Raw genomic sequence first — 24,959 nt, 5'->3', positions numbered from 1 at the left:
TAAACGACAGCAGGATCGACGCAGAGGAAAGCGGTTGAGTCGACCAGAGAAGGAAGACGTGTACGGAGAGAGGGGAGAGGAGGGGGGGGGGGATGGAGGGAAAAGCACATATATTTGTGAAAGAAAACATCAGTTTGTGGAATGTAACACCGTAAGCCGCATACGCTGCCCTCCCCACTCACCTGCATTTTCCCTCCACCTGTCGTTGTTCAAGCTTGCGTCCTTTCCAAATTCCTCTTCTTTTCTTCTTCTTTCGCTCGGTAAGTTGGTGAAGTCCCCCTCCCCTTCTTTTCGTTTTCTCCTCTTTCGGCTCGCCGGGTCTCGCGGCGCTCTCCGTGCTTTTTCCCCCTCTTTCCTCCTTCTTCTGTTGTTTGCCGAGCGGATGCTCGCGGTCGACGGCCCCGCAGGAGATCGTACCGCCGGCGCGGGTGGCATTTTTTGTTTCCTTTTCTCCTCTCAGAAGTAGGGCGAGGAAAGATGTCGAGGAGCCGCTGGTGTGTGATCGTATGGTCTATGCGTGGGTGCGTGGGCCATCTCTGGTCTTCCTGTGTGCTGAGCTGACTGTGTGCGGGTGTGAGTGTGCCTCCCGCTTCTTTTCGTTGAATGGAGCTCATGATTCCTTCGTCACAGCAAGGTGCTTCTCACTTGATGCCTTTGGATTGTTTTTGTTTCCGTTTTTCTTTTCCCTCGCTTCCTTTTTGTTTTTCCTCATGCGTGTGTGCGCGTCATGGCGGTGTGCAGGCTCGTATTCCTTCACTTCCGTTGGAATTACGCGCTGCCGTCTCCTTTGTCTGTGGGTCGTGTCGGTGGTGGGTTGTTTCCCGTCACTCCTGTTTTACCCCTCCGATGTCCGGTCTTTTCCCCTTTTTCCTCAGCGGGATACTCATATATATTTGCATAAGAAGACATGTGTCGCCCGCACGCGACAAGAGCAGGAAAATGGGGAGAAAGAAAGCAGTGCCCTCAAAAGCAGGAAGATGCGTTGTTCCGAGAGGTGAAAGATGCAGCGCTGCGTTGCACCCGTACACGCACGCGCGCACGGCGGCGACGGTGACGGCACAAACTAATCTCTTACAAAACTTAACATCTTACTCGGACTAATCAGACAAAAATAAATGGGAGGAGAGAGAGAGAAAACACCAAAAAGAGACATAAAGAAAAACATACATTACTTTTACTACTGTTGATTTCCGTTTATATATATTTTTTTCTCCTCTACTCTCCCTGCGCGCTATACACGTTTCTGTGCGAATGCTTAGCCTTTTTTCGCTTTCGGTTTCTTCTTCGTTTCTCGTCTTTTCTGTCCAAACCTCGTCCGTTTTCTTCGACTTCTTCTTTTTGTTGTTCTACGGCAGATGAGGCAAGTGTGCTGATTGGCCTTTTCTTCTTTTTCGTTTCTCGGCCTGGCTAAAGGAGGTGCCTCAGCAGCAGCGGCAACGAGCCACGGTGTTGTTTCTTGAACGGCACAAAAGGAAAACAGTGAATGCCCTTTGTTCTCCGTTGCTTCTTGTTGCTTTTGCTGTTGTCGCCCATCGCCTTGGATCGGAGAGCGGCCATCGAATGCGAAAGAGGAGAAGCGCAGCGTAAAAGGGCAAAAGGCGGGGGAGAGAACGCAAGCACACCGGTGCGCGCATACCCGCTGTGGTGTGGGACTTGCGCGTGGGTGGTGGTGGAGCACCGATTCTTATTTGCTTTGCCATGCAGCACAACAGCGTGCAAACTTGAGCTCCTCGATGAATGACACTCTTTTTTTCTCCGCACATGCTCTCTGTGTTACCACGTATCAGTGTCTTCTTCTTTCTCTCTTCTGCTTTCAGGATCAACGTTTTATTGCCCCCGTAAAAGGGAACTTCGAGGGTCGAAGTTGTGGGATCGGCATTGCGTGGTGTATGCAATGATAAAGGTTTCGTTCAGGCGAACTGCGTCGGCGTCACATGCGCAAAGAAAAAAAAGTACTTTATACAATAATCTGAACGTTCGTGTTCGAGGTGAGGAGCTTTAAACAGACTCTCGTGTATTCTCTTCCTTTTTTTCTCTTCTCGTATGTGTGTTTGTTTTTTGGGAGGCTCAAAAGCTCCCCAGTGAAAACTATGCGGACAGCACTGAAAGAACAGAAGTCACACAGCAGTGCTGGCTGTTGGAAAAAAAAAAGGCATTGAAATGGTGAAGAAGACGAGCACATGAAAGTGTTCATTCGATCAAAAAATAATCATCTCTTTCGGCTTCGATTCGTTTTCCTTCCGGATGCCAATGCCGGTTTTCTTCTTCGTCCCTCTCACGAGTCGTCGCTCCTCGTTTCTTTTCTCTTCTATTTTTGTGCTTCACAATTTCTCGTCACGAATCGGATTGAACTTAAATTCTTTGTGTTGTTCTTCTTTCTTTCTTCTCTTCTTTTTCTTTTTTCTTCCGTTGCTCCTCCGCGTTTGGGGGCATTCCGCTCTTCGTCTTCGTCGCTGCTTCAACGGACAGGAAGGCAGCTACCGCCGGTTCCTCTGCGCACGTAGGGGAGGGGGGGGGGAGGGCGGAAGAGAAGAGAAATGAGTAAAAGGGTGATGGACAACACACACAAAATATATGCGTTAGGTGTGAAATGCTTGGAATTTCTTATTATCACTATTTCTTGTTTGGTTGGTACCAATAAAAGAAAAGAGAAAAAAGAATTGTACGTCTTCTGCTCACAGAAAAATGTGAGGAAAAGCTGGGAGGGAGATCTAATAAGGATTTCATTCAAATCGACCGACACCAATAACAAGAATGGAAAATGGGTCACCGGGACGGCTGTATTGCTGATTCATTTCTCCCTCGTGGACGCGGCGGGGCAGTATGCGCTCATCTGGTCGCGTCTCTTCCACGTGGACCGCTGCGAACTCTATTCTTTCTTTTTTTCATTCGCCTTGCATTTCTTGAATGAAAAAAGGGAGGAGAGGGAGTCGCGCTTCTTGCTTTTATTATTCTGCTCCGCCGCCCGCGTGTTACCGAGATTCCGCAAAACCAGGAAATCGAAACACCTGCGTGCCGGGTCTATGGTAGCATGTCTGCATGTTTTGGCGCTCTTTCCCAATCGCTGCTTCTTTCCCATTCGCCTCACTTCGTTTCCGTCGCTGAAGTGAATCCTCAGTAAACGAGCAGCCTTCAAGCGCAAGAAGAAGAAGAAGCAAGTGGCCTCCGTTTCCGCATCACTGCGAGGTACTAAGCCGTAGAGATGTCGGCTGCACCGCCTGATCGATCGGCCTCATCGTCCTCCTCCTTGTTGGACACCTCTGCGCACTCCCTCAGCTCCATCGACGGAGACCACCTCTACCAATTGGCGTGTGTGGAAACCTTTCTCCCGCTCTCCAAGGATGTGACGCCGGAAGAGGAGACCACCACCTCCCTCCACCCTGTAGCCCACATCGACTACTCGCCCAACTTTAAGTTCATCTACGGGCTCTACCGCGCTCTCCGCAGCCGGGTAGAGTACGCCGAGGCGGTCGCCCAGCAACGCCGTGGCGACCACGCAGGTCCGATCATCCGTGCCCTTCACACCTCGCCTGCGCGGTGGCTTTTGTTGCTCGGGTTCACCCTGCGTCAGTGCACGTCCAACTACACGGTGTGGAAGGACCGGCGTGACGTGATTATGTCGCCCGACGTGCTGCGGCGCGCAACGCGCGATCGCCTTCCGGCGCAGGCGCTGCCAGAAGTGCTTCTTTCCTCCTCCGACACCACGGCCGGGGCTGCCGTGAAGGCGACGGCGCTGGCGGAAATGAAAGAGAGCACCAAGAAGATAGAGCTGGTCGCACAGAACTGGCTCCCCGGGGCGTCGGATCTGTTCTGGAACAGCGATGCGACGGCGGCGGCCGTGGATGACGCGTTGCCCACCATGCCGCTCAGCCCGTGGAGGGCGGTGCGCTGGGAGCTCAACGCCGTCGGTTGCTTTACGCGATTCTATCACAAGAACTTTCAGGTATGGCACCATCGCAGGGAGCTCCTCTGCTACGCCCTGCAGCAGAGCACCACCGGCTCTCCTCCGGCGGCGCACGTCGAACCGAATGAAAGCAGCGCAGCCGCAGCAGCACTGAAGCAATCCGTGCAGTCTCTACTCGAGAGTGAAGAGGTTTTTTCGGCCTATTTGGAGCGACACCACGGCCTGCGTTTCGCCGACGTCGATGAACGCGCAACGATCAAGGCGGTGCTCGGCGAGGAGGACAGCAAGAACTACCACGCCTGGCTGCACCTCTCGTGGTACCTGCACGCCTTGCCGTTTCTGTTGCACCCGCCGAACTGGGCGGCGCTGACGGCGTTCACCGCGGCGGCGCAGCGGCCATGGACGTTTCGCGTGCACCCGGCGTGGGCTTTCGCGTCATCGGCGGATTCGGCCTCCGCCCTGCCGGCATCCCGTCGCCCAACCCTCCCCCCGAGCTCCCTCACCAACGAGATGGACTTCACGGCGCAGCTTCTGCACCGCGACTGCCTCAACAACTCTGCCTGGTGCCACCGCTATTCGCTCTTCAAAGAGGATCTGCTGCGTCGACTCTGGCAGGAGCAGCAGCGACCGTGCTTTGAGTGCGGCGGCGGAGGTAGTGGTGGTGATGGCGACAGCAACACCCATGTCAGCGAGGCGGAGTTTCGCGACGTCGTGCACACCCTCTGCATGGTCGAGGTGGACTTTGCGCTGCAATGGCTCTACGTGGACCCAACAAACGAGTCTGCCTACACGCACGCTCGCAGCATCGCCACGCTCTTCCACACCGTCGCGGTGCGGCTCGCCGTGCTGCGTGGTGCGAAGGAAAATGCGGAGGGCACAGGCGCCAGTGTTCGCGGCAGTACGGAGGATACACCGGCCGCGCAGGAACTTCTGCGTTACCTTCGCGATGGCCCGTTGTGCACACCGGTCGCCGCGGCTGCCGCGGATCTCGGTGCGCAGGCGGGGGATGACCCGGTCGACACGGCCACCACCGCACCTGCGTGCGATGCGGTGTTTCGCTGCATGCGGCACCCCCGACTCGCGTGGTCGGACTACCACGATAGCTTTTCGGTTCTTCGGCACGTGCAGCGAGTGCTGCAGACGTCGATTCGGCAGCGCGTGACGGAGCTGGAAGGGCAGTCCGCCCGCGTACTACGTGCCGCAGCTACCACTGGAGGTGGCTCTTCGTCTTCCTCGCCATCCCCTGCGAGTGCAACGTCTCAGAAGGTTGCGTTGTTGACCACCTTGTACGAGCGCAGCTCGCAATACATGCTCGACAACTTCCACCAAGTCAGCACCGCCCAGTACCTGTTGTGTCAAGCGGTGCTGGAGGAGATGTGGGGGCTCTACTTGAGCGCAGGGCAGCGGTGTGTGGTGCATCAACGGCGGCCGCCGGAGGCATACAGGGAGGGAATAAAATCGCAGTGGATTTCGTGTCTGCCGTGGGAAAGCGGCGAAGTAACAACAGAGGGGGACGACAAAGACGAGCAGGAAAGCGACAGGGCCGTCGCGTGCTTCCTGTGGTATGAGGCCGCCGCGCTAGACTTGGCGAAGCGGCTCAGCGTGGAGGATCCGATACGATTCAAGTACTGGAAGTTTGAGGCCATGAACACGATGCAGCGCGGTTACAGAGTAGTGCTGTAACGGGTCTCGTATGCGCACCTTTTTTTTTAAAGAGAGAGAAAGAGTCGATGACGTGATGGTTCTGGGTTGCATCATCACATGGAATTCTACATTTTGTGGCGGTAAAAGCTGATAAGAATAACCTCATGTAAAGAGACGCATTTCAAGGCGTGCCTACATACTTGCGGTGGGCAAACCTGCTGGGCGCCCGCATTTTTGTCGTGGCTGTTGTGCTCTTCGCGCTGAAACCTGCGCCGTGCGGATTTGGTTAGCACGGAAACTCACCGTGGCCTCAGCAGCATCTTCCGCCTTCCTCTGTCGTCAGTTCTTCTCCCAGCTTTCTCTCCTCTCCCCAACGTAGGTGCTCTGCAACACTTCTGCCCCTTCTCCACGCATCTGCTGTGTATACCCGCTTTGAAGAGGCGCACAGGCCCCCAACGCCCCGTTCAGCTCGCCACCTCTTCGTCTCCTTTTTTCTTTTTTGTTTTCTCCCCTCTGCGACCGCATTTGGGCCGCAAAGCACATCGGCGCGTTCGCTTGTGTGCTGCTGCGTAAAAACAAAACACCGTTATTATTATTAATTCTTTCTCTGTGCGTCGTCTAAAGCGAGTCAGCCCAGTCATGGCGGACTACCCAACGGACAACCAGCAGTTCTTTTCCGAGCCGGAGCGACCGTGCGCGTTGGTCAACAAATGCAGCGGTGAACGCTCCGCCGCTCTCTTCGTGTCGGACCAGCTCAAGAAGCACTTCGGCGAGGACAACGTGTTCGATTTATTTCCTGTGAAAGGGAAGCCCCCGCTGATCGAGGAGGCGAAGCAATTTGTGGCGCAGCGCAAGCCGGATTTGCTGGTGGTGGCGGGAGGCGACGGCACCGTTTCACTGGGACTGGACATCGTCGACGCGGTGCGCGCTGCTGATCTGATTGGGCCGGCAACGGCACCAATCGCGGTGATTCCAATGGGCACCGGCAACGACCTGAGTCGCAGTCTCGGCTTCGGTGGCGGCTACCACACCCCGCTCGTGAAAGCGGAGGAGCAGTTTGGAAAGCTACTCCGCCGCCTTTTTGCGGCGCGCCCGTGCAAGATCGACCGCTTTTCGCTATCCATTACGGCGGTGGATCACGACGCGGTCGCGGCCGGTCACTCCGGTGCGGTGAATGGACATAAGAAGTCAGGAGAAAGCCCGGCGTCACCGCGGCCAAAAGAAAAGAAAGAAGATCGCAGCTTTGAGGAGGCAGATCACCATCCATACAGCCGCCCAGACGAGGCAGACGACAGCGCTGAGCAGCAGCATGAGCAACAGCAAGAGTTTTCATCACCGCTCCCAGTGCGGTCCTTCTCATCCAACCCGAAAGAAGTGAAGAAGGTCTTCACAAACTACTTCTCGATTGGCTTTGATGCGCAGGTAGCGAAGCAGTTCGGCGACTTCCGCGACCACAACCCGGAGATGTGCAAGTCGCGTGTGATCAACAAAATGTGGTACGGCTGCTTCGGTTGCAACGCGATGTGCTGCGCCAACACTCTGCCCAAGAAGCAGCTCTCCTTGACTTTGGACGGGACGGCGCAGAAGGTGCCATCGAACATGAAGTCGATCGTGGTGTCGAACATGATCACTTACGCGGGCGGCAACGTGCTCTGGGGCGACGCCCACCACCAGTATGATGCCCCGGCGGTGGACGATGGCAAGGTAGAGGTGGTAGCGCTGGAGGGCGTGTGGCACATGGTGGGCGTCGGCACGCAGACCCGCTCCGGCAAAAAGCTCGGGCAAGCGTCCTCGCTCGTGCTGTACGCACCGGCGAACTTTACGATGCAGTACGACGGGGAGCCGATTGCGGCCATAGGCACGGCGGATCAGATGGTAAAGGTGGCGATTGAGTTCAAGTCACAGTCGCTGGGCATGCGCGGGTCGCCGCCGTCGTCATCGGAGAAGGAGACGAACGACGAGGCGGTCCAGGCGCTGCATAGCGAGAGAGAGCACAAGTAGACGTGAAGGCGCCCTGACATATAATGGCGTCTTCGCACTGTGCAAACAATATACATATATATATATGAGTGTCATCCATATCACCGCCGTTTTATATTTGTATGTGTGTGTGTGTGCGTTGTATTTTTAGGTGTTGTTTTCTTGCCTTCCTTGTTTTCCCTTTCTTCTTTTCACTATGTGCGTCGCAACACCAACGACACGAAATATTCCTGCACGTCACGACTTCATTTGTAGCTACTCGCAGCATGCGCTTTTTAATGGCAGCTGGCATGTACGTGGCAAGCAGCCCTGATGCTCTCTTGTAGACTATTGTTTGTTTGCTTTTCTTTCTTATCCGCTTTTTTTGTGAATACGCGTACTACAGCAACACTTTGAATTTGACGGGAGGAGAGCGCACTCGCCCGCTTGCTTGCCGCCACTTTTCCCCAAGCTCTTTTTTTAATCTTTGCTGCCGTTAAGCAGGGCTTGCCGAACTCGCTCTTCGTCCTTCTATACCCACTGCGATGTACCCGCAGCGCGCGCCGACTCTTTCTTCACGTGAAATCGTCCAGCTCAAGAAGACCAAGAACATGAAAACTGAACGCAGAGATACGCAAGTACGCCACATGCTCGCGCTTGTCGCGCGCACGAAAGGAAGCATGCATCGCAGGCGTCTCGCATTCGCTCGCATTGTCTTCTTCGTTTCATTTCTTTTTTTTCTTCTTTATCGTCAACGAGATTCTACCCTTCGTTTTTCGCCGCTCTCCTTCGCGTGTTGCCGACGGCATCTGCTGCGCTTCTCCACCTGCGAATCCTCCTCCTCTCTCTCTCTTCGCTGCCCTTCTCTTTCTTTGCTTGGTTTCCTACTTGTTCTCGTCCTGCCATATGAAACCCAAAAGGTGTGTATGCTTTACATATGAATGCAATTTGGGAAAGAGAACTGCACAGGCGATGTACGTGCCACATCCGCAGCCAATAAGACGACTCGACAAGAAGGATGATACAACCTAAAAGTACAATCGCATCTATTTTTCTGATTTGAGCCTGAGTTGATAGTGCTTTCCTTCAGTGGACTCTCTGACTTGTCGGTGGAACGAACGGCCGGCTCGCGACTCCTCTTGGAGAATGCAGGTACAAATGCTTTCTCACGAAGTGAGCTGAAAGCGGGCGAACTGGAGAATCAAAGTTGAAAGGAAGAGGGTGGGAGGAGAGAAGGGACAGCTGCATGCCGGTCGTGGACTCGGGGGGTACACCGTTGCGCGTTCTCTGCTTGTTGTTGTTGTTTGTTTCTTCTCGCTGCCGGTTCGCCGTAGAGGCTGGTGGATTGAAGGCTTGCTCTGGTCTGGTAGTGTGTGCATTAGTTTCGACGAACGTGTAAAGTCTGTTTCCTCCTGCAACGTCAGCGGAGATATTTTCGAGAAGATCAAATAGGCGAAGAGGGGGAGGGGGGGCTGGCACGTGACGGCGTGACAAGAAGGATGATACAACCTAAAAGTACAATCGCATCTATTTTTCTGATTTGAGCCTGAGTTGATAGTGCTTTCCTTCAGTGGACTCTCTGACTTGTCGGTGGAACGAACGGCTTTGGCGGCGCAGTTCATGCACTTGTCAACAGCTTTTTTTTTCTTGAAGGTGCAACGCACCCGTGGAAGTTCTGAGCAGGGCTGCTTCGTACACCCAATGCACTGGCGTTTCCTGCTTACCCCAACGCACAACTGTCCTTTTCATCTGCTTTTGCTGACGTTGTAGTGGACAGGGAGGCGAAAACAACTGTAACACGCAGATAAAAGAATAATAAAGGTTTGTACTTCTACACAAAATCGATAGTATACGAGCACGCCCTCTCTCTGTGTCTCGCAGTCAGCTGCGCTGTGTTGCAGCTAATTCGCGTCTGTCCGCGAAGGTAGCGCGTAATGTTCTCAAGTCCTACCTCCGTTCGTTGGTGTTTTTTGAAGGAAACTTCCTTCTCTCGTTTTCCACGACTTCCCAAAGAAAAAAAACTCATGAAATTCTCAACTTCCGTCTGTAAATTTAAAAATCTGTTTATATGAAGCGCAGCGAGGCCGCTTTTCAGCTCTTGTATTTCGGCGGCGACGCACACGTTGGAGCACCTACCCCCCCCCCCCTCCCTCCCCCACGCACAAGCTCAAAGCCAGCATTTGACGAAGTTAGCAGCTCAGGCGTCGTCTCATTCCAATGCAGTCGTGCCTCGGTAGTCAATGCGCAAGACGTTGCGCTGCTGTGACAGCTGCCCTTGCCGGTAGCTATCCGGTGCTCGCCCGCGCGTACAGTGTGCCAACCTACACTGTGAACTCCTCCACCCTGTCAGACCAGCGTGGACACAAGCCAGATTCTTCGTCGAGCATCTCAACAAGCAAGGCACACCACAAAGGTGAGGATGGCGATAGCAGCAGTGACAGCGAAAGGTTTCCCGCCTTCACGCAGTTAGACCTGAAGAACCCACCGCAGATGCCCTCGCCCACCTCCTACGCAACATATGAGGAGTACCTCGATGCGTACGATCACTACTTGAAGGACACGGATCGCTTTACCGCTGCCGCCCGTGTGTTTGTGCAAACGCGCTTTCAGAAGCTGCGCGCGATGCAGGCGAGCATGGCGCACGTGGTCCGTCGCGAGTACCTGTGGACGTTTGCTCCTATGCTCTTCTGTCTGGCGGTGTTCATCGTCGATCGCAGCAACCACAGCGCCGCGGCCTTCACCCACCGGGTCATCAAGGAGCGCACGAAATTGCAGGTAAAGCACGTGAAGTGGGAATCGCTCTGAGGCTTTGGCGTGCGTGTTCGCATGACTGAAATAGGCGTGTCAAGGCGTTGTGTACGGTAGCGGAGCTCTTGGCTCTCGTGCGGTTCTATTCCGTCATTCTCACCTAAAAAAAGGGAAAAGAGGAAACGCACTCGAAGAGATAATAAACCAAGAAAAGCTGCAAGGTTTCTCAAATGGACCGCCTGAGAAAAAGATGCGGGTGACTTACGTGGCTCGTTGCAGCCAGGTCGTGTCCCACTACTGTATGAGTACACACACTAGTAACACCTGCTAAATGTTTTCTGCCTGCTTTCCTCTTTCTTTCTTTCCTTCTCCCTTTTTCTTGGTGTGTTAGGTGTACGTCGATTGCGTGAACAGCGCAGAAGAGTTCTCCGCCTCCTCCTCCTCCTTGCTCTCTTTCTCTTGTCTTTTTTTTTCCTCCTTCATAACTCAGCGGTTGTGCAGAACAGCTTTCACGGCGACCGAATTGAGGGGAGGAAACTGCTCTTATCAATGAGTGACCCTCCCCCCGCCTTGATCGAAGCGGCCACGCGGCGTCTCCGCGAGGTGGCCACGCGCGCACAGGAAGAGCGCTCGCTGACGTCCCCCTCCGATGTGGAGGCGTACGACACGCAGTGCTTCGCAAAGGAGACGGCCCGCATCAACCGCGCCGTGGAAGAGAAGCGCACGCACTCGTCGTCTGCGTTCTTTCCGGCGCTGTACCTACGCGCGCGTGACCCGGCCGGTGACGAGGCAACGCGACTCCTCCGTAGCACCTGCAAAGCGTTCGAGTTAGACCTACGCTTTAAGGAAATCGAAAAGCTGGACGAGATGCATGCGAAGCTGTGGACGCTGCTCAACGCAGGCGATCGCCGCAGCGTGACCTTGGAGGAGTACGACCAGCTGATGAGGGAATTTAATGAGTGGGCCTCCGTGCAGTACGGAGCGCAGCTGCCCCCTCCGCCAGCCGCGGTCTGGGAGATGCCCTCCTTCTCCTTTTCGGAGGAGGAGGAGGAGGAGGAGAAGGGCGAAGCGGAAGACGACGCTGTTGAAGGTAAAAAAGCGCCAATGCTGCCGCTGCCGCTGCCTCTGGGTGGACCCGGTGCCACGTCCAGTCTTAGCGACTCCGTCGCGTCGTCTCTGCGGGTGTCCGCGTCACCGGAGCGCAACGCGCCCGACCTGCAGAGTCCGTCTGTGCCCACGATAGGCGGCAGCCTCGGCGACAGTCGCAGCGGCACACGCAGCCAAAGCTGGGGCGCCGTCGTGCAGCACATCCAACGCTTTCGCGAACAACGACAACAGCACGAACAGCAACGGCACAGTGAGAGTCTGCAGTCCGTCACGACCCTCTCGCAGCGCAGCAGCGTGCAGCTTGAGCGGGTGCTCCACCTGGCCGAAGATCAGCCAGCGTTGGGGAACGTCCTGTACCTGTGCTCCGTGCCTCCGCCGCGACCCGATATGCAACTCTTTCTCTCCTGCCCCCGCAACGCCGAGAAGGCGGTGGATATCGCGGTGATGTATCAAACCTTCGCGAAGCAAGTGTCGCTCGTGAAGTGCGAGGCGGAGCTCATTATGTGGGACAGCAACAACGACGGCCGCCTCTCTGAAGATGAGGTGGAGAACTACGTGAAGGACCTCGCCCCGCGTATTGCCGCGCTCACCTCCATGAGCAACGACCTCCTGCCGTTCTACTGCTGCACGGTGAGCCGTCGTTTGTTCTGGGACTTAGACCCCGGCAATCGCGGCGTGCTGCGCATTCACTCCCTCCTGCAGAGCAGCGTGATGAATGAGTGGGTGAGTCTGCAACTCATGTCCGAGGACGACCCGCAGAACTGGTTTGGCGCGGCGGTCACCCAGCAGCTGTACAACAAGTTCGTCATGCTGGATACCCGCAACAAGGGCACGCTGAATGTGGATAACTTGCGCGCCTACAAGAAAGGCCTGCCGACGGTGATCGACGACGGCCTGCCGCTCGATACAAGTCCGCTCTGCGCCCTCTTCATCGATCGGTACTTTGAAACGAACACGCTCATGACCCGATCGGAGATGGACTACCGTAAGTTCGTCGACTTCGTGATTGCGGTGGAACTGCTGCCGCAGTGCAGTCGCCCCCATTTTTTCTGGAATATTCTGGACCTGGACGGGACGGGCGTGGTGACGCCGATGATTGTGAATCAGTTCTTCCGCGAGACGCACGCGAAGCTCGTGGCGGCGGGACTGGATGTGCCTTCTCGTGAAACGGTGGTGCAGGAGGTGTTCGACCTCGTCGAGAAGGCAGAGCCGCTGCGCATCACTCGTGCAGAGTTCGTTCGCTCCCCGCAGGCGGGTCTCTTTGTGGGGCTCTTGATTGACTGCCTTTCTTTTTGGACCTACGAGAACCGCGAGCAGCGGTGAGGTCGGCTCATCATGTTTGGAGGAAGCGTGAGTGCAGAGCAACGTGGCCCTTCCTTTGCGGTGCGAAGCGAGTGTATCGACGGGGTTTCTTTTTTCCCTGTTTTGCTGTCTTCTTCTTCTTCATAGCGAAGCATCGCGTTTTTGTTTTTTCCTTCTCCTGAGGCCCTACTTTTATCGCCACTGCATGTCCATCCCAAACACTCCCATCTCGGTGACAGGAAAAAATCGTCTCCCTCCTGTGCTTCCCTGGCCACTCCGCGCATTGCAGCGACGGGGCCTCTGACGTGCTGCAGTAAGTACAAAGAAGAAAGAAGATAATATAACTAACAAATGATGTTTCCTCTCGCAACAGCTTTTTTTGTTAATAGACAAACTCCCGCCGCACCTCACCCTTCTTCATCTCCCTCTCTTCTTCGCTCTCTTTGGTAGGCAGCCACAATTCCGGTGCCCCATCTTTCATTGTCCAGCTACATACACACGCACACACATCATCACCGCGACAGCCACGATGCGGCCGCCGTGTCGAGAACTGTGCTTCGACAGCAGAGAGCTGCGCCTCCACAGCAGAGAACTTCAACTCGATGTGCCCGCTGACCTCCAGCCCAGCTTCACCGTGGAAACGTCACCGCCGTTGACGTGTGAGACGGCTACTGTGTCAACGTCCCGCGCCGTCACGGCGCACGGGGCAAAGAATCTGCTCTCACAGCAACGCACCCCACTCGGTGCTTGTATAGTTGGCGATGTGCACATCCGCGTCGGCGCCGACAACAGCGGTCGCACTACGACTATGACTGCCACCTCGGAAGGTACTACGTATAGGGTGCCGCTCTATCAGGCGCGAGTAGCCTACCGTCGATCCAACGCGTTCAAGGAGCACCCTAGCCTGTGCGTCGTGAGCGACAATGCTCACGGTTCCGCCTCCTCCAAGCACGGCCGATATCACACACGGCACGAGAATCGGCGTGAAAGCAACGACGTCAGTGGAGACGCCGCGGTGGGCGAAACGGCAGATGCCGTGCGTATGTGCTTTGTCGATTTAATTTCCTTAACTTTTATGAACCGAGTGCTGCTGCGCTGTTCCCGCACCGGCGAGCTTCTCCCGCCAACCCCGCTGTTCTGTCGCTACGGCGCGTCTGCCTCTCGCTCTGTCCGTCGCGGCCAAACTCACAAAGACGACGTCGAGGCAACTAATGCAGCGCTTCCCTCCAACGCATCTGTCAATGCACACGCGCAGCACCATCGACGTCGTGTCGTGATGCTGCCCCTCTCCGCTGTTGGTGAGATGTTCGATCTGGTCATCGTAGTCACGAAGCGCACGCGCGATGGCGGTGACGCGTAACAACGCCCTTGACCAGGCGCAGACTCCCTTGTGGTGGTTACGTGTGTGTGTATGTGTGTGTGCTGTGTGGGGTATCTGCGAGCGTGTTGAACGTTCACTGCTGCTGCTGCGGCTTTTTTTCTAGTATGGAATGCAGCTTTCCTTCAAATCTTACTATATAGAAGGTGTCTCCCCCTCCTCCCTAACAGAGCAGGGAAGACTAACAAAGGAAGCCGTCATCGCGAGTCTGAAGAAGATCGAAAGTGGTATTACTACCTCGCTTATGACTCTGAGGGAGAACAAGGAGACGGGAGTCCTGGACCCCCGGGGTTGTGACTCGACGGTTGTGTTTGATAGAGAGCTTCGAGTCACTTGCAAAGCGTACCGTTGATATATTTTTTCGCCTCTTGCTTCTCTTTGCAGCTGGCGTGTTGTCTGCACGACTTCTCTGTTTCGCTATTCCGGGTTCCCTCAACACCCTGTCCAGGCACCCAATATCTGCTCTTTAATATTTTTCTTTTCCTTCCTTGCACTGCCCCTACCCCCCCCCCCCTCCCAGCTCTTTCTCAACGAGTGCCTCCACCGGACTGCGTTAGGGAAGCAAAGCAGCGTTTATGGATGTTGTAATGCCCATCATACTCTCGCGCCTGTTTAGTGTTCGTCTTTCACGCTTGTAATTCATTTCCATCCGATAGTTATCCCACTACGCATTCCTGAAACAACAACTCTTTTTCATTCCTTTTTTTGTTCTTGTATTCATGAGCTCCGTAGCAGCGAATCAATACAGGGCAAATGTGCTGTTCCGTCTGCTGGCCTTTCTCGACAACACCGGAACTCAACCTTTCGTCCTAGCGAAGGAGGTCAGCGCAGACGGCCATTTCCTTCACCCGGAAGTGGTCTTCGCAGATGGCACCGCCGTTGCCGCCATCCTCGCCGCATCGCTGCAGGCGCTGCGTGCCAACGTCGCTCGCCTCTTCGCGAGTGCGGAGGAGCAGCGGGCACTCCTGAACGCCATTGGCACCGGCGTGAGGAAAGAAGCGGCAACGGCGGATGCAGTGCTCCCTCCTTCCCCCGCTCGCCCAGCAGCTCCCCTTTCTACCGCACGTGATGCGACGGCAGACGCCAATGGTGTCGCACAAACACAGGAACGCGAAGGCGATCCACCCTCTGGAAAGGACGTTGCAGCGCTGACAAGCAAGCCGGTGTCGCTGCCGCGCGACACTAAGTGGAGCTACCTGGTCTGTCACCCGGTGTCTCTCTTACACTACGCGGAGCAGGTAGAGAGCGAACTCCCGATTCACCTGCTTGTGCGCCTGCGTGAAGTTCTCGGTGTAGCGCCTGCTGCTGCCTCGCCGCCCCCCAACGACTCCGACGCCGATCCCGTCACGCTCCCCATCGCGACCTTCTCCGACACGCCTTTTGTGGAGCAAATGCTGATTGACGGCTTGGACGAGTGGATGCGCAGTTGTCCGGTAGACGAGGTGAGGCGCGTGATACTGGCCTGTGGCGTGCAGCCCACCGTGCTCTCCTTCGCCTTCGAGCAACAGCAGCAGCCGCAGAAGCAATCATCCGCTGCGGAGAAGGCGCCATTTGTCTTTTCCTCCGAAAGGGCGAACACCCTTCTTCCCGACTCGCTAGTGGACTTTGTGGTGGATGTGGTCTTTCCCGTGTCTACCGTCAGCACCAGCCCTTCCTCCTCCACCGCTGGCACGCAGAGCACCACAGCGACGAGCACGCCGGGCGAAGGACTGCAAGACTGGCTGCTGCTGTCCTACGAGAAAAACCACGAAACAATCGAAGTTGGCGAGGAGGAGGAGGAGGAGGAAGACGTGAACAGCAACGACAGCGACGCCGGTGGAGGCGACCGCCCACGCAAGGTTCCGCACGCAGAGGGGGGTCGCCGTCCGCAAGCGTCACCGAAAGACGACGGTGAGACGAACAGCCTCGGTGCGTGGCAGCCCCAGGACGGCGAGGAGGTGCTCACGGCCGACAACATCGATCGCTACCTCAAGGAGTATCCGCAGCGCATTCCTAAAGAAATTTTGCGTGCGAAGCGCAAGTTAATCACTGACCCGGCCATCACAGCATTTGAGCTTGAAAACCACTACACAGCCGCGGAACTGCGGAAGCTGATCAAGGAGGAAGTGGGCTCGATGACGGCAGTGGAGGCGACCGTGCTCATGGGGTGTCCCATTTCGGAAGCCCAGGTCGTGCAGGCCGCGGGAGCAACACGTAAGGCGCAGTTTGTGGAATGGGTTCTGGCAGCCCATCAAGGACGTGCCAGCTCTGCCCAAGACAAATCGTGGGAGTGAAGGGGAAACGAAAGCGGAGACGAGGACGCGACGCGTGTGTCGTGGGTTTTTTGTTGTGGCTGGTCTTCTCGCCCCGACGTCTCGTGTGATGCACTTGGTATTTGCTTTGGTGTGATTGCGTGTCGCCCGCTTCCGATATAACATCTTCCCTTAGGTCTTCCACGGATAGATCCCTTCCCCCCCCCCCTCCTCTTCAGCTGGATTCCCCTCCGCACACCACCTCCGCAAATCAAGCGAGAAACGCAGCAGCAACGAAAAGTTTTTTCAAAGATGCGTAGCTCCACAGTTTTTCGACCAGCACCTTCTTCTCTCTCCCCTGCCATCATGGGATTGCGGAGTGTAAAGTGAAAATGAGCACTCCGCAGCTGTTCCAACGTCACATTCTACCCTTCCATGACAGCCATGCGTGGTCGCTATCGCTGCCGTCACTACTCCTCTCTTCCTCGAACTCTCCTCTTTTATCACCGTCTTCTTCTTCCAGGTCCGGACGATTTGCCTCCTTTCTTTCCTTTTCCAGACGAGTCCAGCGCTGTTTCCGTCTTGTAGGCTTGTAGATTTCCTGTGCTAGCCGCACGGTCTTGCTTTTGCGCGTTGCTGTTCTTCTCTATTTTATTATTTTTTTCTCTAGTGTGCGCCCGCCTCCTCTCTTGAGAAAAGATGGACATGGATACGCAGCGCAAGGAGGAGTGGTGCATCACCCTACAGTCCTTCCTCTCCAGCCGGCTACGCACCCCGTCGTACAGCGTTGCGTCACGCCAGCAGCCCTTCATCAGCGTACCCCCTATGATTCCCCGCACGCAGTTTCTGCTTGACGGCGTTGTCTGGGCCGTGAACGACTGCCCGAACTGGGTGCTCGATGCGTGGCTTACCGTGCAGAACTGCATCAAGGACACGGGGAAGCGATTGGCCGAGCTAAGTGAGGAGCTGCGGCGCACCGTCGCGTCGTCATCGACGTCGCCCGGGGGGCCATCTTCTTCTGCCGCTGGTACTGCTGCTGCTGGCGGTGCGGCCTCGTCGCGGACGGTTATGGTTGCTCCTCGGGGGTCGGCGTTAGATCGGGAGCGGACCTATCGTGCCCACGCCGCCGTGCAGGATGTCTACATCGCCTTTTGCGTGCTGGACGCGTTGGTCAAGAACGTCTGTGCGGAGGCGGCGAGCAAGCTGCACGCGGCTGTCGATGTGGAGCTGCCCCACCTCGTCGCCGACTGCGTGCCCATCTTTCTTCCTGCCACCTCGTACTGGATTGAAAACGCGGTGGAGGAGTACCGCCACCTCTTTCACGCGCTGCTCGACTCGTGGCTGGTGCTGAAAGCCTTCAACAGCGACGTGCACCGCCGGCTGCAGGAGTACGTGCAGGACCGCCTTCAGCGCACCCGTGAGGTGGAGGAGAAGGCGGAGCAAGAGGGCAGCGAATTTGCCGACGGCGCAGCAGACAACGGCGGTGTGGACGGCACGAACTCCATCACCGGCGCCGCAGCCCAGCGAAGCGGAGCGGGTAATAACAGCAGCACCGCGAACGTGTGGCAGCAGAGCGTGCAGCACATCATCGAGAGCACCGCCCGCGTCAGCGCCGCCGTCGTCGCCGCCGGACCAGCGAGCACCACCACAAAGGCGGACACAGCCGGCAAAAGCGCAGCGCTGAGCAAGTTTGAACGGGGCGTGCGCACCCCCGAGACGGTCGAGCGAACGTTGAAGAGCTTCTTGAACTACGTCTTTCCGCCCCGCCGCACCCCGGCGGCGCGACACCGCTGTCCCCACTGCGGCGCGCTCTTCCGCGATGACAAGAGCAAAAACGCGCACTACCGCTGCCACTTCTACGCCCGCAACTACCTCAAACAGGATGAAAAGCTGGTGCGGCTCACGTACCCCTCTGCGGCGGACTTCGCTGAGCACACGGCCGACTTGAAGCGGGAGGGCTTCTTCACCCGCACCGTGGAGGTGCTCGAGGAGGCTTACAAAGGTGGCGAGCGTGGTGCGGTCAAGATTCGCAAATTGGAGGAGGCGCCAACGGAGCCGACGGAAGGTGCTCCGTAAGCCAGGTCGCACCGTTTGTTGTTGCTACTGGCGTTGCCTGGAAGGCTCAGGAATCGGCTGCTCCCGAGCTGCCATGTTTTTGTTTTGAGAGGTCTTTGTGTGACCGTCTGTGACCTGCATGAGAAAACACACGCACCTCTTTTGGTTTTCCTTGAATGCTGAACTACGTTTCCGCTGTCTGTTGCCACAAACTTCGGGGCTTTTTGAAGATACTCTTTCTAAGCCGTTTGCTTCGTGATTCACGCAGCGCGCCACCGCACTTCATCGTTGCACCGGCAGTCGCTACACATATAGTAGCTGCTTTGTCAGCGTCTCCCATGCCACTTCTCCTTGTGCATTAGCCTCTGTATTCACTTCTTCGGCATTTAAAAGGAGAAGTGTTTTCATTGATGGATTTTCTTTTCTGTTTTTTTTTTTTGTTGCTGTACAAATCCACCTCGGCTTCCCATACACGGACCTCTGTCTTTCTTCTCTTTCCCTCGCCACATTTCGATGTTGTTGTTGTTGGCTGTCGTGCAAGGTGGGACGAAGACGCACCTCGTCTGGCGGGTGTTGGTACTACTACACCCGGTGCGGCTCCTGCCCTAGAGCAGCAGGATTTACGGAAAGAAAGGGAAAGAGATCAGTTGCCACAACTTACCGCATACGGCGCACGCTGGTGTATGAATACCAAAGGATGTTTGCTTACTGCATTCCGCGGCGTACGGCAGCGGCGGCACGTGCGGTCCTCGGCTTAGACGCAGGGCAGACGTACACGCCCAGCGACATCAAAAAGGCGTTCCGAGAAAGGGCGCTCACGGCACACCCCGACGCCGGCGGTGACGTGGAGTGCTTCCGACAGCTCCAAGGTGCGTACGAGGAGCTGCTCCGCGAGGAGGGCAACACCAAGGGCGGTGCGTCTCCGGCCTCTGCTGCGGACGACGGTCGCGGGTGTGGCTTCTACTCGCACCCCCACGCGCAGTGGGCGAACGACCGACGCACACATCACCAGTACTGGCGGAAGGCGTACGAAGAGGAGGTGAACATGAACACGAATGAGCGGGGGAGCCCGGAGCACCCGTCCAACACGCATTACCGTGCGCGGCCGCACCGGCCCTCCTACGGCGCGGGTCTGGGCGAAGAGTTTGCCAGCGCACGTCAGGCACAGCGAGGCCGGCACCCCAACTTCTCCACGTACTTCTTCTACCGCCCCTACGAATCCGACTTCTGCAATCCCTTCAGCACTGGGTTTACGGAAGAGGAGCTCAAGCAAGCGGCACGAGAGCAGCGCCTGGGCCTCCTGCGCACGATTGCGCGTCACACCTGCTTGTGGTCAGGCCTCTTCGTCATCGTGTACATGCACGAGCGGAACAATCGCGTACGGCGTGCCACGGAGGCCCGGGAAAAGGGCTACAAGGACCTTGAGTATTGGCGCCAGCTTCGCGAAGAGGAGTCAGAGGCGAAGCGGCGCCACCGTGCGCCACTGCGACTAGAAAACCACTGGCTGGAGGCACCGCTGGTGGCACCTCTGCCACCCGTGTCGGACGAAAGGAGCAAGGGAAAAGAAGCCACGCGAGACGCCGCGACTACGGCGAAGAGCAGCGCCGCGCAGGGTGAAAAGAAAACGCGGAAGGCGCGGCGTCAGCGGGCGTTACGCCCCCTGGGCAGTGGTGGTGCAGGCGGCACACAAGTTGTCAGCTTTCAGGGACGCCCCTTTACCCCGAATGGCGTGCGTGGTGCGCGCAACTCGCCGCCGATTACGGCGAAAACGTATGCGAAGGATGTCACGTACGATGACAGCGATCTCGACTGGGAAGACGAGGCACTTGATTGAGGAGAACCGACTTCATTGCCAGTAGAGCCAACCCCTTTCTTTTTCCTGTGTGTGTGTGTGTAAGTGCTGAGAGCTGCGTGTTTCATGCATTATCAAAACTCTTGCTGTTTTCCTGCTTTTGTTGTTGTCGTTCTTTAGCGGTTCTCTTCTGATCAGAAGTGTGTCAAGGGCTCGCTGATTATTCTTCTTGTTCTTCGTTTTAATTTTTTTTAACTGAGTATCTCCGGTGTTGATGCATTTTCTTTGCACCGTCATCGATCGCAGAAGGGAAAAGGATATTCTCCGATTTAGTACGCGCGATTGCGCCTTTGTGTGTGTGTGCGTGTGTGCGTGTTTTGCTGCGAAACGCAAACACACAAAACCCAGCTAGCTGCCTTGCTTTTTTCCTGTTCTTTCCTGCTTGTTGTTGACTCCACTATTTCTTTTTTTTTTTAGCTTTCTTTTTTTTTTACTCCATGCACACGCGTTACCTTCATCAACGTCTCGCACCAACTTTTATACATCCAACTGTCCGAATTACATACACGGAATCTCTCAAGCACTTGGTCGTTTAAACAGCGGGAATAAGCGGAGATGAATCGCGTCGTGTAATCAAACACGCACACAGAATATTTCTTTTTTGCTCTGCTGCCAGGTTTTTGCAATGGCTGAAAGCTCAGCACCTCGTCGAACTTGCGGCAACCAGAGCATTTTTTCCTTCTTGAGTTTTCACTCATGAACTTTGCATGCCAAGTGTTATTTCTGGCGTCATCGCCTCTGCTACAGCCCACCTCCGTTGACATCGCTTCTCCTCACTCTTTTCATTATTATTTTTGTCATCATTATTGTCACACATCCAGCAACTTGCTGATGCGCTCGTCTCTTTTATCGCGTATGGTGGCAGCTGCTGTTCCTATGAAATTGTAGCTCAACAAAACCTGCCCTGTCCACCCACACACAAGTAAAGGATACAAATATACGTGCTTTAAAAAAAACCTGTATCGCTTTCTTTTTATTTATTTATTTCCTGTTTCATCGTCGGTGCCCCTACAGGAGAATGCGTCACATGAAGGGTTTCTCCGCAGCGTCCATACATCCTTTCCGTCGGCTGTGCCACCCCTACCGTCACATCGTCGCTGTCAGCGTCCAGTACTCTGCATCTGCCGCTGCGGCATCAACGCTGCTGTTCACAAACTCCCGGTCTCTCGGTACGCAGCCTTCAGCATCATCAACTTTACCGCAGTCCGATGCAAGTAGTGGAGCAGAAGCTGATGGGTCCAAGCTCTTCGAAAACGACACATTCAGCGGGGCAGCCGCGAACCCCGCCGTAGGCGACTCTCTTTCGACTGAGTTTCCCTCGACTTCCACCTCCGCGTCACCGTCGGTGTCTGCGCCTGCAGCCGAGCTGTCGCGTCTTACGCTGGAGAAGATTGACGCCTTTGTGCGTCGCCACGACTACCTCTGCGTGGGCATGGGTATCTCCTCCACTCTGCCGCCTCTGCCCGCGTCAGATGCGGCTGGTCAGGCGGGGTCGCCGAACCTCCAAAGCAACATGGTGGTCGAGGGAGGAGTTTTGGCAAGTGCACCGGATGGTCAGCATCGCCACTCCGCGCGCGCACTGCACGCGACGGAAGCGGTGGTGGGTGATATACGGACTATGCTGGACCGTGTGGCACAGGAGGCTCCCGTGCTCGGTGCGCTGACGGAGAAGCAGCGCCAACGCCTCATCACGGATGTGTGCCGCATCGGGTATGTGGTAGGATTGCACCGTCGCTGCGCCGCCTTGTACGTTGATACGGTGCTCCCGACTTCGAAAATGAGCCGCCATAGCGCTGGTGATGATGACGGGCGCAGCTTTGATCCGCAGAGGCAGTCCCACGAAAGCGGTGCTGCCGTCGATGGCACAACTCTTTCCATCCCCGACTTTGTGCTTGACGCAGCGGGCGAGGCGGCTGACTTGGGTACGCTGGAGCGCTGCCTCGCGTACGTGGTGCAGGTATTCGTGAACGAGGACGAGGGGACCTCTTCCCCTGGTGCCTCGGAGACGCCTGAGATGCATTCTGGCTGGCTCGCTGCTCTGCAGATATTTGCGCTGTGTGTACGGGTCGCTCTCCAGCACAACTGGTACGGCCCTCCGTTGTCCGCCATCATGCAACCACCCCAGCGGAGTGCATCCAGCGGCGTGGAACCCAATACGGTGGTGGATCACGAAGCAAAGAAGGGGCGGAGTTGCGATGGCGCATGGGCACGTTCCTCTGTCGACGGAGCAGCCAACACGAATATCGACTCTCCCGAAACGTCAGCGATGGACGCGCGGCGCGTAGAGGAGCTCTGGTACACCTTTACGATGCGAGTGCTGCGTCTTCTGCGCCTCCACGACGGTGGGGAGGCCTTCTTTCGTGCCACGCTGCGCAGTGCGCGCTACCACTACGCGCAGGCGGGCGGCGACTGGTCAGCTGCCCACGCTGCCGTGTACGCGAGCTGCTTCCGTTGCTGGTTCGGTGAAGCGGAGCAGACGAACACGACTTCTCCGTATCCCGCCGCGTCGGGCAGCACACGAAAGCACGGAAAGGCAAACCACCTGCCTCTCTCCCCTTCCGCCGCGCCTTCACCAACGGTGCGTCTCACATGCCCTGCGTTGGTGGTGCTGCTGCGCACTGCTGTCGCTGCGCGTCAGCACGACATTGCAGAGTGGGCCACGCTGTACGCGGATGCGTGCCTCGACGACTGGACCTCGGAAGGGGGCCGCACCTTTGGACCCGGATGTCATGAAACTGCCAAGGCCGCTTCGGTGTCCTCTTCGAGTTCCGCCGCAACCGCCCAGCTGGACATGCTGCTGATGTGGTACCTTCGCTACCTCCAGCAATCGAATCAGCGCCACCGGGCGTGCTGCTGGCTGCGTCGGCTGCGCACACGTCAGCCATCCTCGCCCCTCCTCGACAGTGCGCTGCCGTCGCTGCCCGTCCTGCGCGTCGCCGCCCGTCTTGCAGGAGAGGGGCTCGACGCCGATGTGGCCCTGTGGTGTTTGCAGCTTTGCCTCGATGACACCCCGGGTCGCTCGCCGACGCACCTCGACATCTTCACCTGCCTCTGCGCCTACGCGCGGTGTGGCCTGCCGACCTTCGACATGGTTCTGCGGTCTCTGCTGAGCAACGGGCTCTTGCGCCCGACAGCGGAGGAGCTGCTCTTTGTGCGCCTCCTGCACGCCCGCCGGTCTGTGTGTTGGCGCAGGGAGTGGGAGCAGTGTATGGCCCAGTACGTGGTGACGACGACGTCTGAGGAGGAGAGGGAAAAGAAGGGGGTCACGCGTCAAAAGCGTGGTTCGGTAAAGCAAATGGAGGCGCCAACCGTGGTGCTGCGACTCTTCGCCGCGGTGGAGCCAAGCAGCAACGACGCTGCGAGGCGTGATGCGGCGTCGTCGGCAGCCGCATGCGAGGACGGCGTGACGACGCAGGAAGACAGGAGCTGCAACGACGAGGAGGCTGCCGCTGCCGCGCGGTCCATCGCGCCCTCCCGCACCACCGTCTTCTCCACGCGGGTGATGTACCAAATTCTGCTCCTTCTCCAAGAGGGCGAGCACACCGATTTCATGCCCTTCTACCGCACCTTTCTCATCACCTTCAACGAGTACGTGGCGGTTAGCGACCGCGCCAGGTGGGCCCTGCTCGCGCTGGCCTGGGCGAGCCTCCAACACGGCAGCACGCCACTGGAGGACGTGGTGTACATCGCCCGCGAGGTGGAGCAGCTGATGGGGCTGCAGGCGGAGCACCACGCTTTGGGTTTCAAGGACGAAAACAAAAAGAAGGCAGCGATCTCGCGTCCGCTGCCCATTGCCGCAGACCTGTACCGCAGTCTCGAGCGTCGTTGGGCGTCGCTGTATCAGCAGTATCCGCCCTCCTGGTGGTTCACCGCGTTGGCCGGCGATGCCACGCTGCTGGACCGGGCAGGGATGGAGAAGATGGCCGCAAGGGCACGCGCCGCTGCCCCTGCAACCACACCAGCCTTCGCGCGATTTGTGAGGAGGCGGCACCTCCTCCCCACTGCGGACACCTCAGCGCCGGAGATGCTGCTGTCCTCCGTAAGAAGAGGGACGTCGAGGAACGGCATGGGGCCAGCTGCAATGTCGGATTTGGGTTGCCCACAGGAAAGATGCGCAGCGCTTCAGCAGATGGACCGCGAACTGTGGGCCGCGTACGTAGCCTCCGGACAATCTATCTGAATGTGGAGGCGCAGATGCCCACTCCCACGCGTCGCCATCAAGTCCTTCGCTGTACGCGGTGACTCTTTTGTTGCTGCTGGCGCGGCATCGTACCCTAGAGCAGCGTTGGCGTCGCACTCCAGCGCTTTGCGGATGGCAAGTGCGTAGGAGGGCGTGGACGGAAGAAGCGGGGCAGCGAGGGAGGCTGCTAGAAGTGCCTTTGCGGAGTGGCGTAGCGTCAACCTTGTCTGTGCCTTTCCGTGTTTCGGTCATCGCCACGTTAGAACAAAAGTCAAGAAGAAAAAAATAATCACTCTCTGCCAACTCTTTTATTATTATTATTATTAATTACTCACTGGTAGTATTTAACAGCAATTTTATTTTTTCTCATTTTTCTCCGCTTTTCCGCATCGCTGCCAAATCGAGCGGGGGTGCCGTGGCGCGCCAACGCTGTGTATTTATTCGCTGTTGCTCTTTTCATCAGGGAAGAGGTGTGAGCACGGCTTCATCATTCGTCCCATTTAAAGAGTATCGCCGTGCTTTACTACGGTTATTCCGTGCGTTCCTTCTTTTCACTCTGATGAACGTTATCTGGTTTCACACACACACACCTACCGTTG

The 24,959-nt window shown here is 56.7% G+C and overlaps 10 protein-coding genes across 11 annotated transcripts; all 10 read left to right on the top strand.

Moving 5' to 3' along the window:
- Positions 1 to 506: 506 nt before the first annotated feature.
- ABB37_04783 (hypothetical protein) lies at positions 507 to 2,729 on the top strand (the record flags this gene model as incomplete). The annotated part of the gene is made up of 1 exon (XM_015802579.1): positions 507 to 2,729. One exon carries the CDS (start codon positions 507 to 509, stop codon positions 996 to 998), a length of 492 nt encoding a protein of 163 aa, XP_015659023.1. The 3' UTR covers positions 999 to 2,729.
- Positions 2,730 to 2,916: 187 nt separating this feature from the next.
- Positions 2,917 to 5,587, top strand: ABB37_04782 (putative protein farnesyltransferase alpha subunit; the record flags this gene model as incomplete). 2 transcript variants are annotated; one of them, XM_015802578.1, is made up of 1 exon in its annotated part: positions 2,917 to 5,587. In XM_015802578.1, the coding sequence occupies exon 1, from the start codon at positions 3,203 to 3,205 to the stop codon at positions 5,585 to 5,587; it is 2,385 nt and encodes a 794-aa protein (XP_015659022.1). In that variant the 5' UTR covers positions 2,917 to 3,202. The 2 variants fall into 2 exon arrangements, with proteins under 2 accessions (XP_015659022.1, XP_015659021.1); XM_015802577.1 differs by having other exon boundaries at positions 3,107 to 5,587.
- Positions 5,588 to 5,926: 339 nt separating this feature from the next.
- ABB37_04781 (putative mitochondrial diacylglycerol kinase-like protein) lies at positions 5,927 to 7,549 on the top strand (the record flags this gene model as incomplete). The annotated part of the gene is made up of 1 exon (XM_015802576.1): positions 5,927 to 7,549. Exon 1 carries the CDS (start codon positions 6,188 to 6,190, stop codon positions 7,547 to 7,549), a length of 1,362 nt encoding a protein of 453 aa, XP_015659020.1. The 5' UTR covers positions 5,927 to 6,187.
- A 2,175-nt stretch (positions 7,550 to 9,724) lies between these two features.
- Positions 9,725 to 10,312, top strand: ABB37_04780 (hypothetical protein; the record flags this gene model as incomplete). The annotated part of the gene is made up of 1 exon (XM_015802575.1): positions 9,725 to 10,312. The coding sequence occupies one exon, from the start codon at positions 9,725 to 9,727 to the stop codon at positions 10,310 to 10,312; it is 588 nt and encodes a 195-aa protein (XP_015659019.1).
- A 443-nt stretch (positions 10,313 to 10,755) lies between these two features.
- ABB37_04779 (hypothetical protein) lies at positions 10,756 to 12,685 on the top strand (the record flags this gene model as incomplete). Its single annotated transcript, XM_015802574.1, has 1 exon — positions 10,756 to 12,685. Exon 1 carries the CDS (start codon positions 10,805 to 10,807, stop codon positions 12,683 to 12,685), a length of 1,881 nt encoding a protein of 626 aa, XP_015659018.1. The 5' UTR covers positions 10,756 to 10,804.
- A 428-nt stretch (positions 12,686 to 13,113) lies between these two features.
- ABB37_04778 (hypothetical protein) lies at positions 13,114 to 14,024 on the top strand (the record flags this gene model as incomplete). Its single annotated transcript, XM_015802573.1, has 1 exon — positions 13,114 to 14,024. The coding sequence occupies exon 1, from the start codon at positions 13,194 to 13,196 to the stop codon at positions 14,022 to 14,024; it is 831 nt and encodes a 276-aa protein (XP_015659017.1). The 5' UTR covers positions 13,114 to 13,193.
- A 537-nt stretch (positions 14,025 to 14,561) lies between these two features.
- On the top strand, positions 14,562 to 16,315 carry ABB37_04777 (hypothetical protein; the record flags this gene model as incomplete). The annotated part of the gene is made up of 1 exon (XM_015802572.1): positions 14,562 to 16,315. The coding sequence occupies exon 1, from the start codon at positions 14,762 to 14,764 to the stop codon at positions 16,313 to 16,315; it is 1,554 nt and encodes a 517-aa protein (XP_015659016.1). The 5' UTR covers positions 14,562 to 14,761.
- Positions 16,316 to 16,795: 480 nt separating this feature from the next.
- On the top strand, positions 16,796 to 18,349 carry ABB37_04776 (hypothetical protein; the record flags this gene model as incomplete). The annotated part of the gene is made up of 1 exon (XM_015802571.1): positions 16,796 to 18,349. Exon 1 carries the CDS (start codon positions 16,973 to 16,975, stop codon positions 18,347 to 18,349), a length of 1,377 nt encoding a protein of 458 aa, XP_015659015.1. The 5' UTR covers positions 16,796 to 16,972.
- Positions 18,350 to 18,868: 519 nt separating this feature from the next.
- ABB37_04775 (hypothetical protein) lies at positions 18,869 to 20,162 on the top strand (the record flags this gene model as incomplete). Its single annotated transcript, XM_015802570.1, has 1 exon — positions 18,869 to 20,162. The coding sequence occupies exon 1, from the start codon at positions 19,026 to 19,028 to the stop codon at positions 20,160 to 20,162; it is 1,137 nt and encodes a 378-aa protein (XP_015659014.1). The 5' UTR covers positions 18,869 to 19,025.
- Positions 20,163 to 21,000: 838 nt separating this feature from the next.
- On the top strand, positions 21,001 to 24,360 carry ABB37_04774 (hypothetical protein; the record flags this gene model as incomplete). Its single annotated transcript, XM_015802569.1, has 1 exon — positions 21,001 to 24,360. The coding sequence occupies exon 1, from the start codon at positions 21,199 to 21,201 to the stop codon at positions 24,358 to 24,360; it is 3,162 nt and encodes a 1,053-aa protein (XP_015659013.1). The 5' UTR covers positions 21,001 to 21,198.
- Positions 24,361 to 24,959: the final 599 nt, after the last annotated feature.

Source organism: Leptomonas pyrrhocoris (assembly GCF_001293395.1).
Source record: "Leptomonas pyrrhocoris isolate H10 chromosome Unknown, whole genome shotgun sequence".
NCBI lineage: Eukaryota > Euglenozoa > Kinetoplastea > Trypanosomatida > Trypanosomatidae > Leptomonas > Leptomonas pyrrhocoris.
This window is presented reverse-complemented; position numbering and strand designations above follow the sequence as displayed.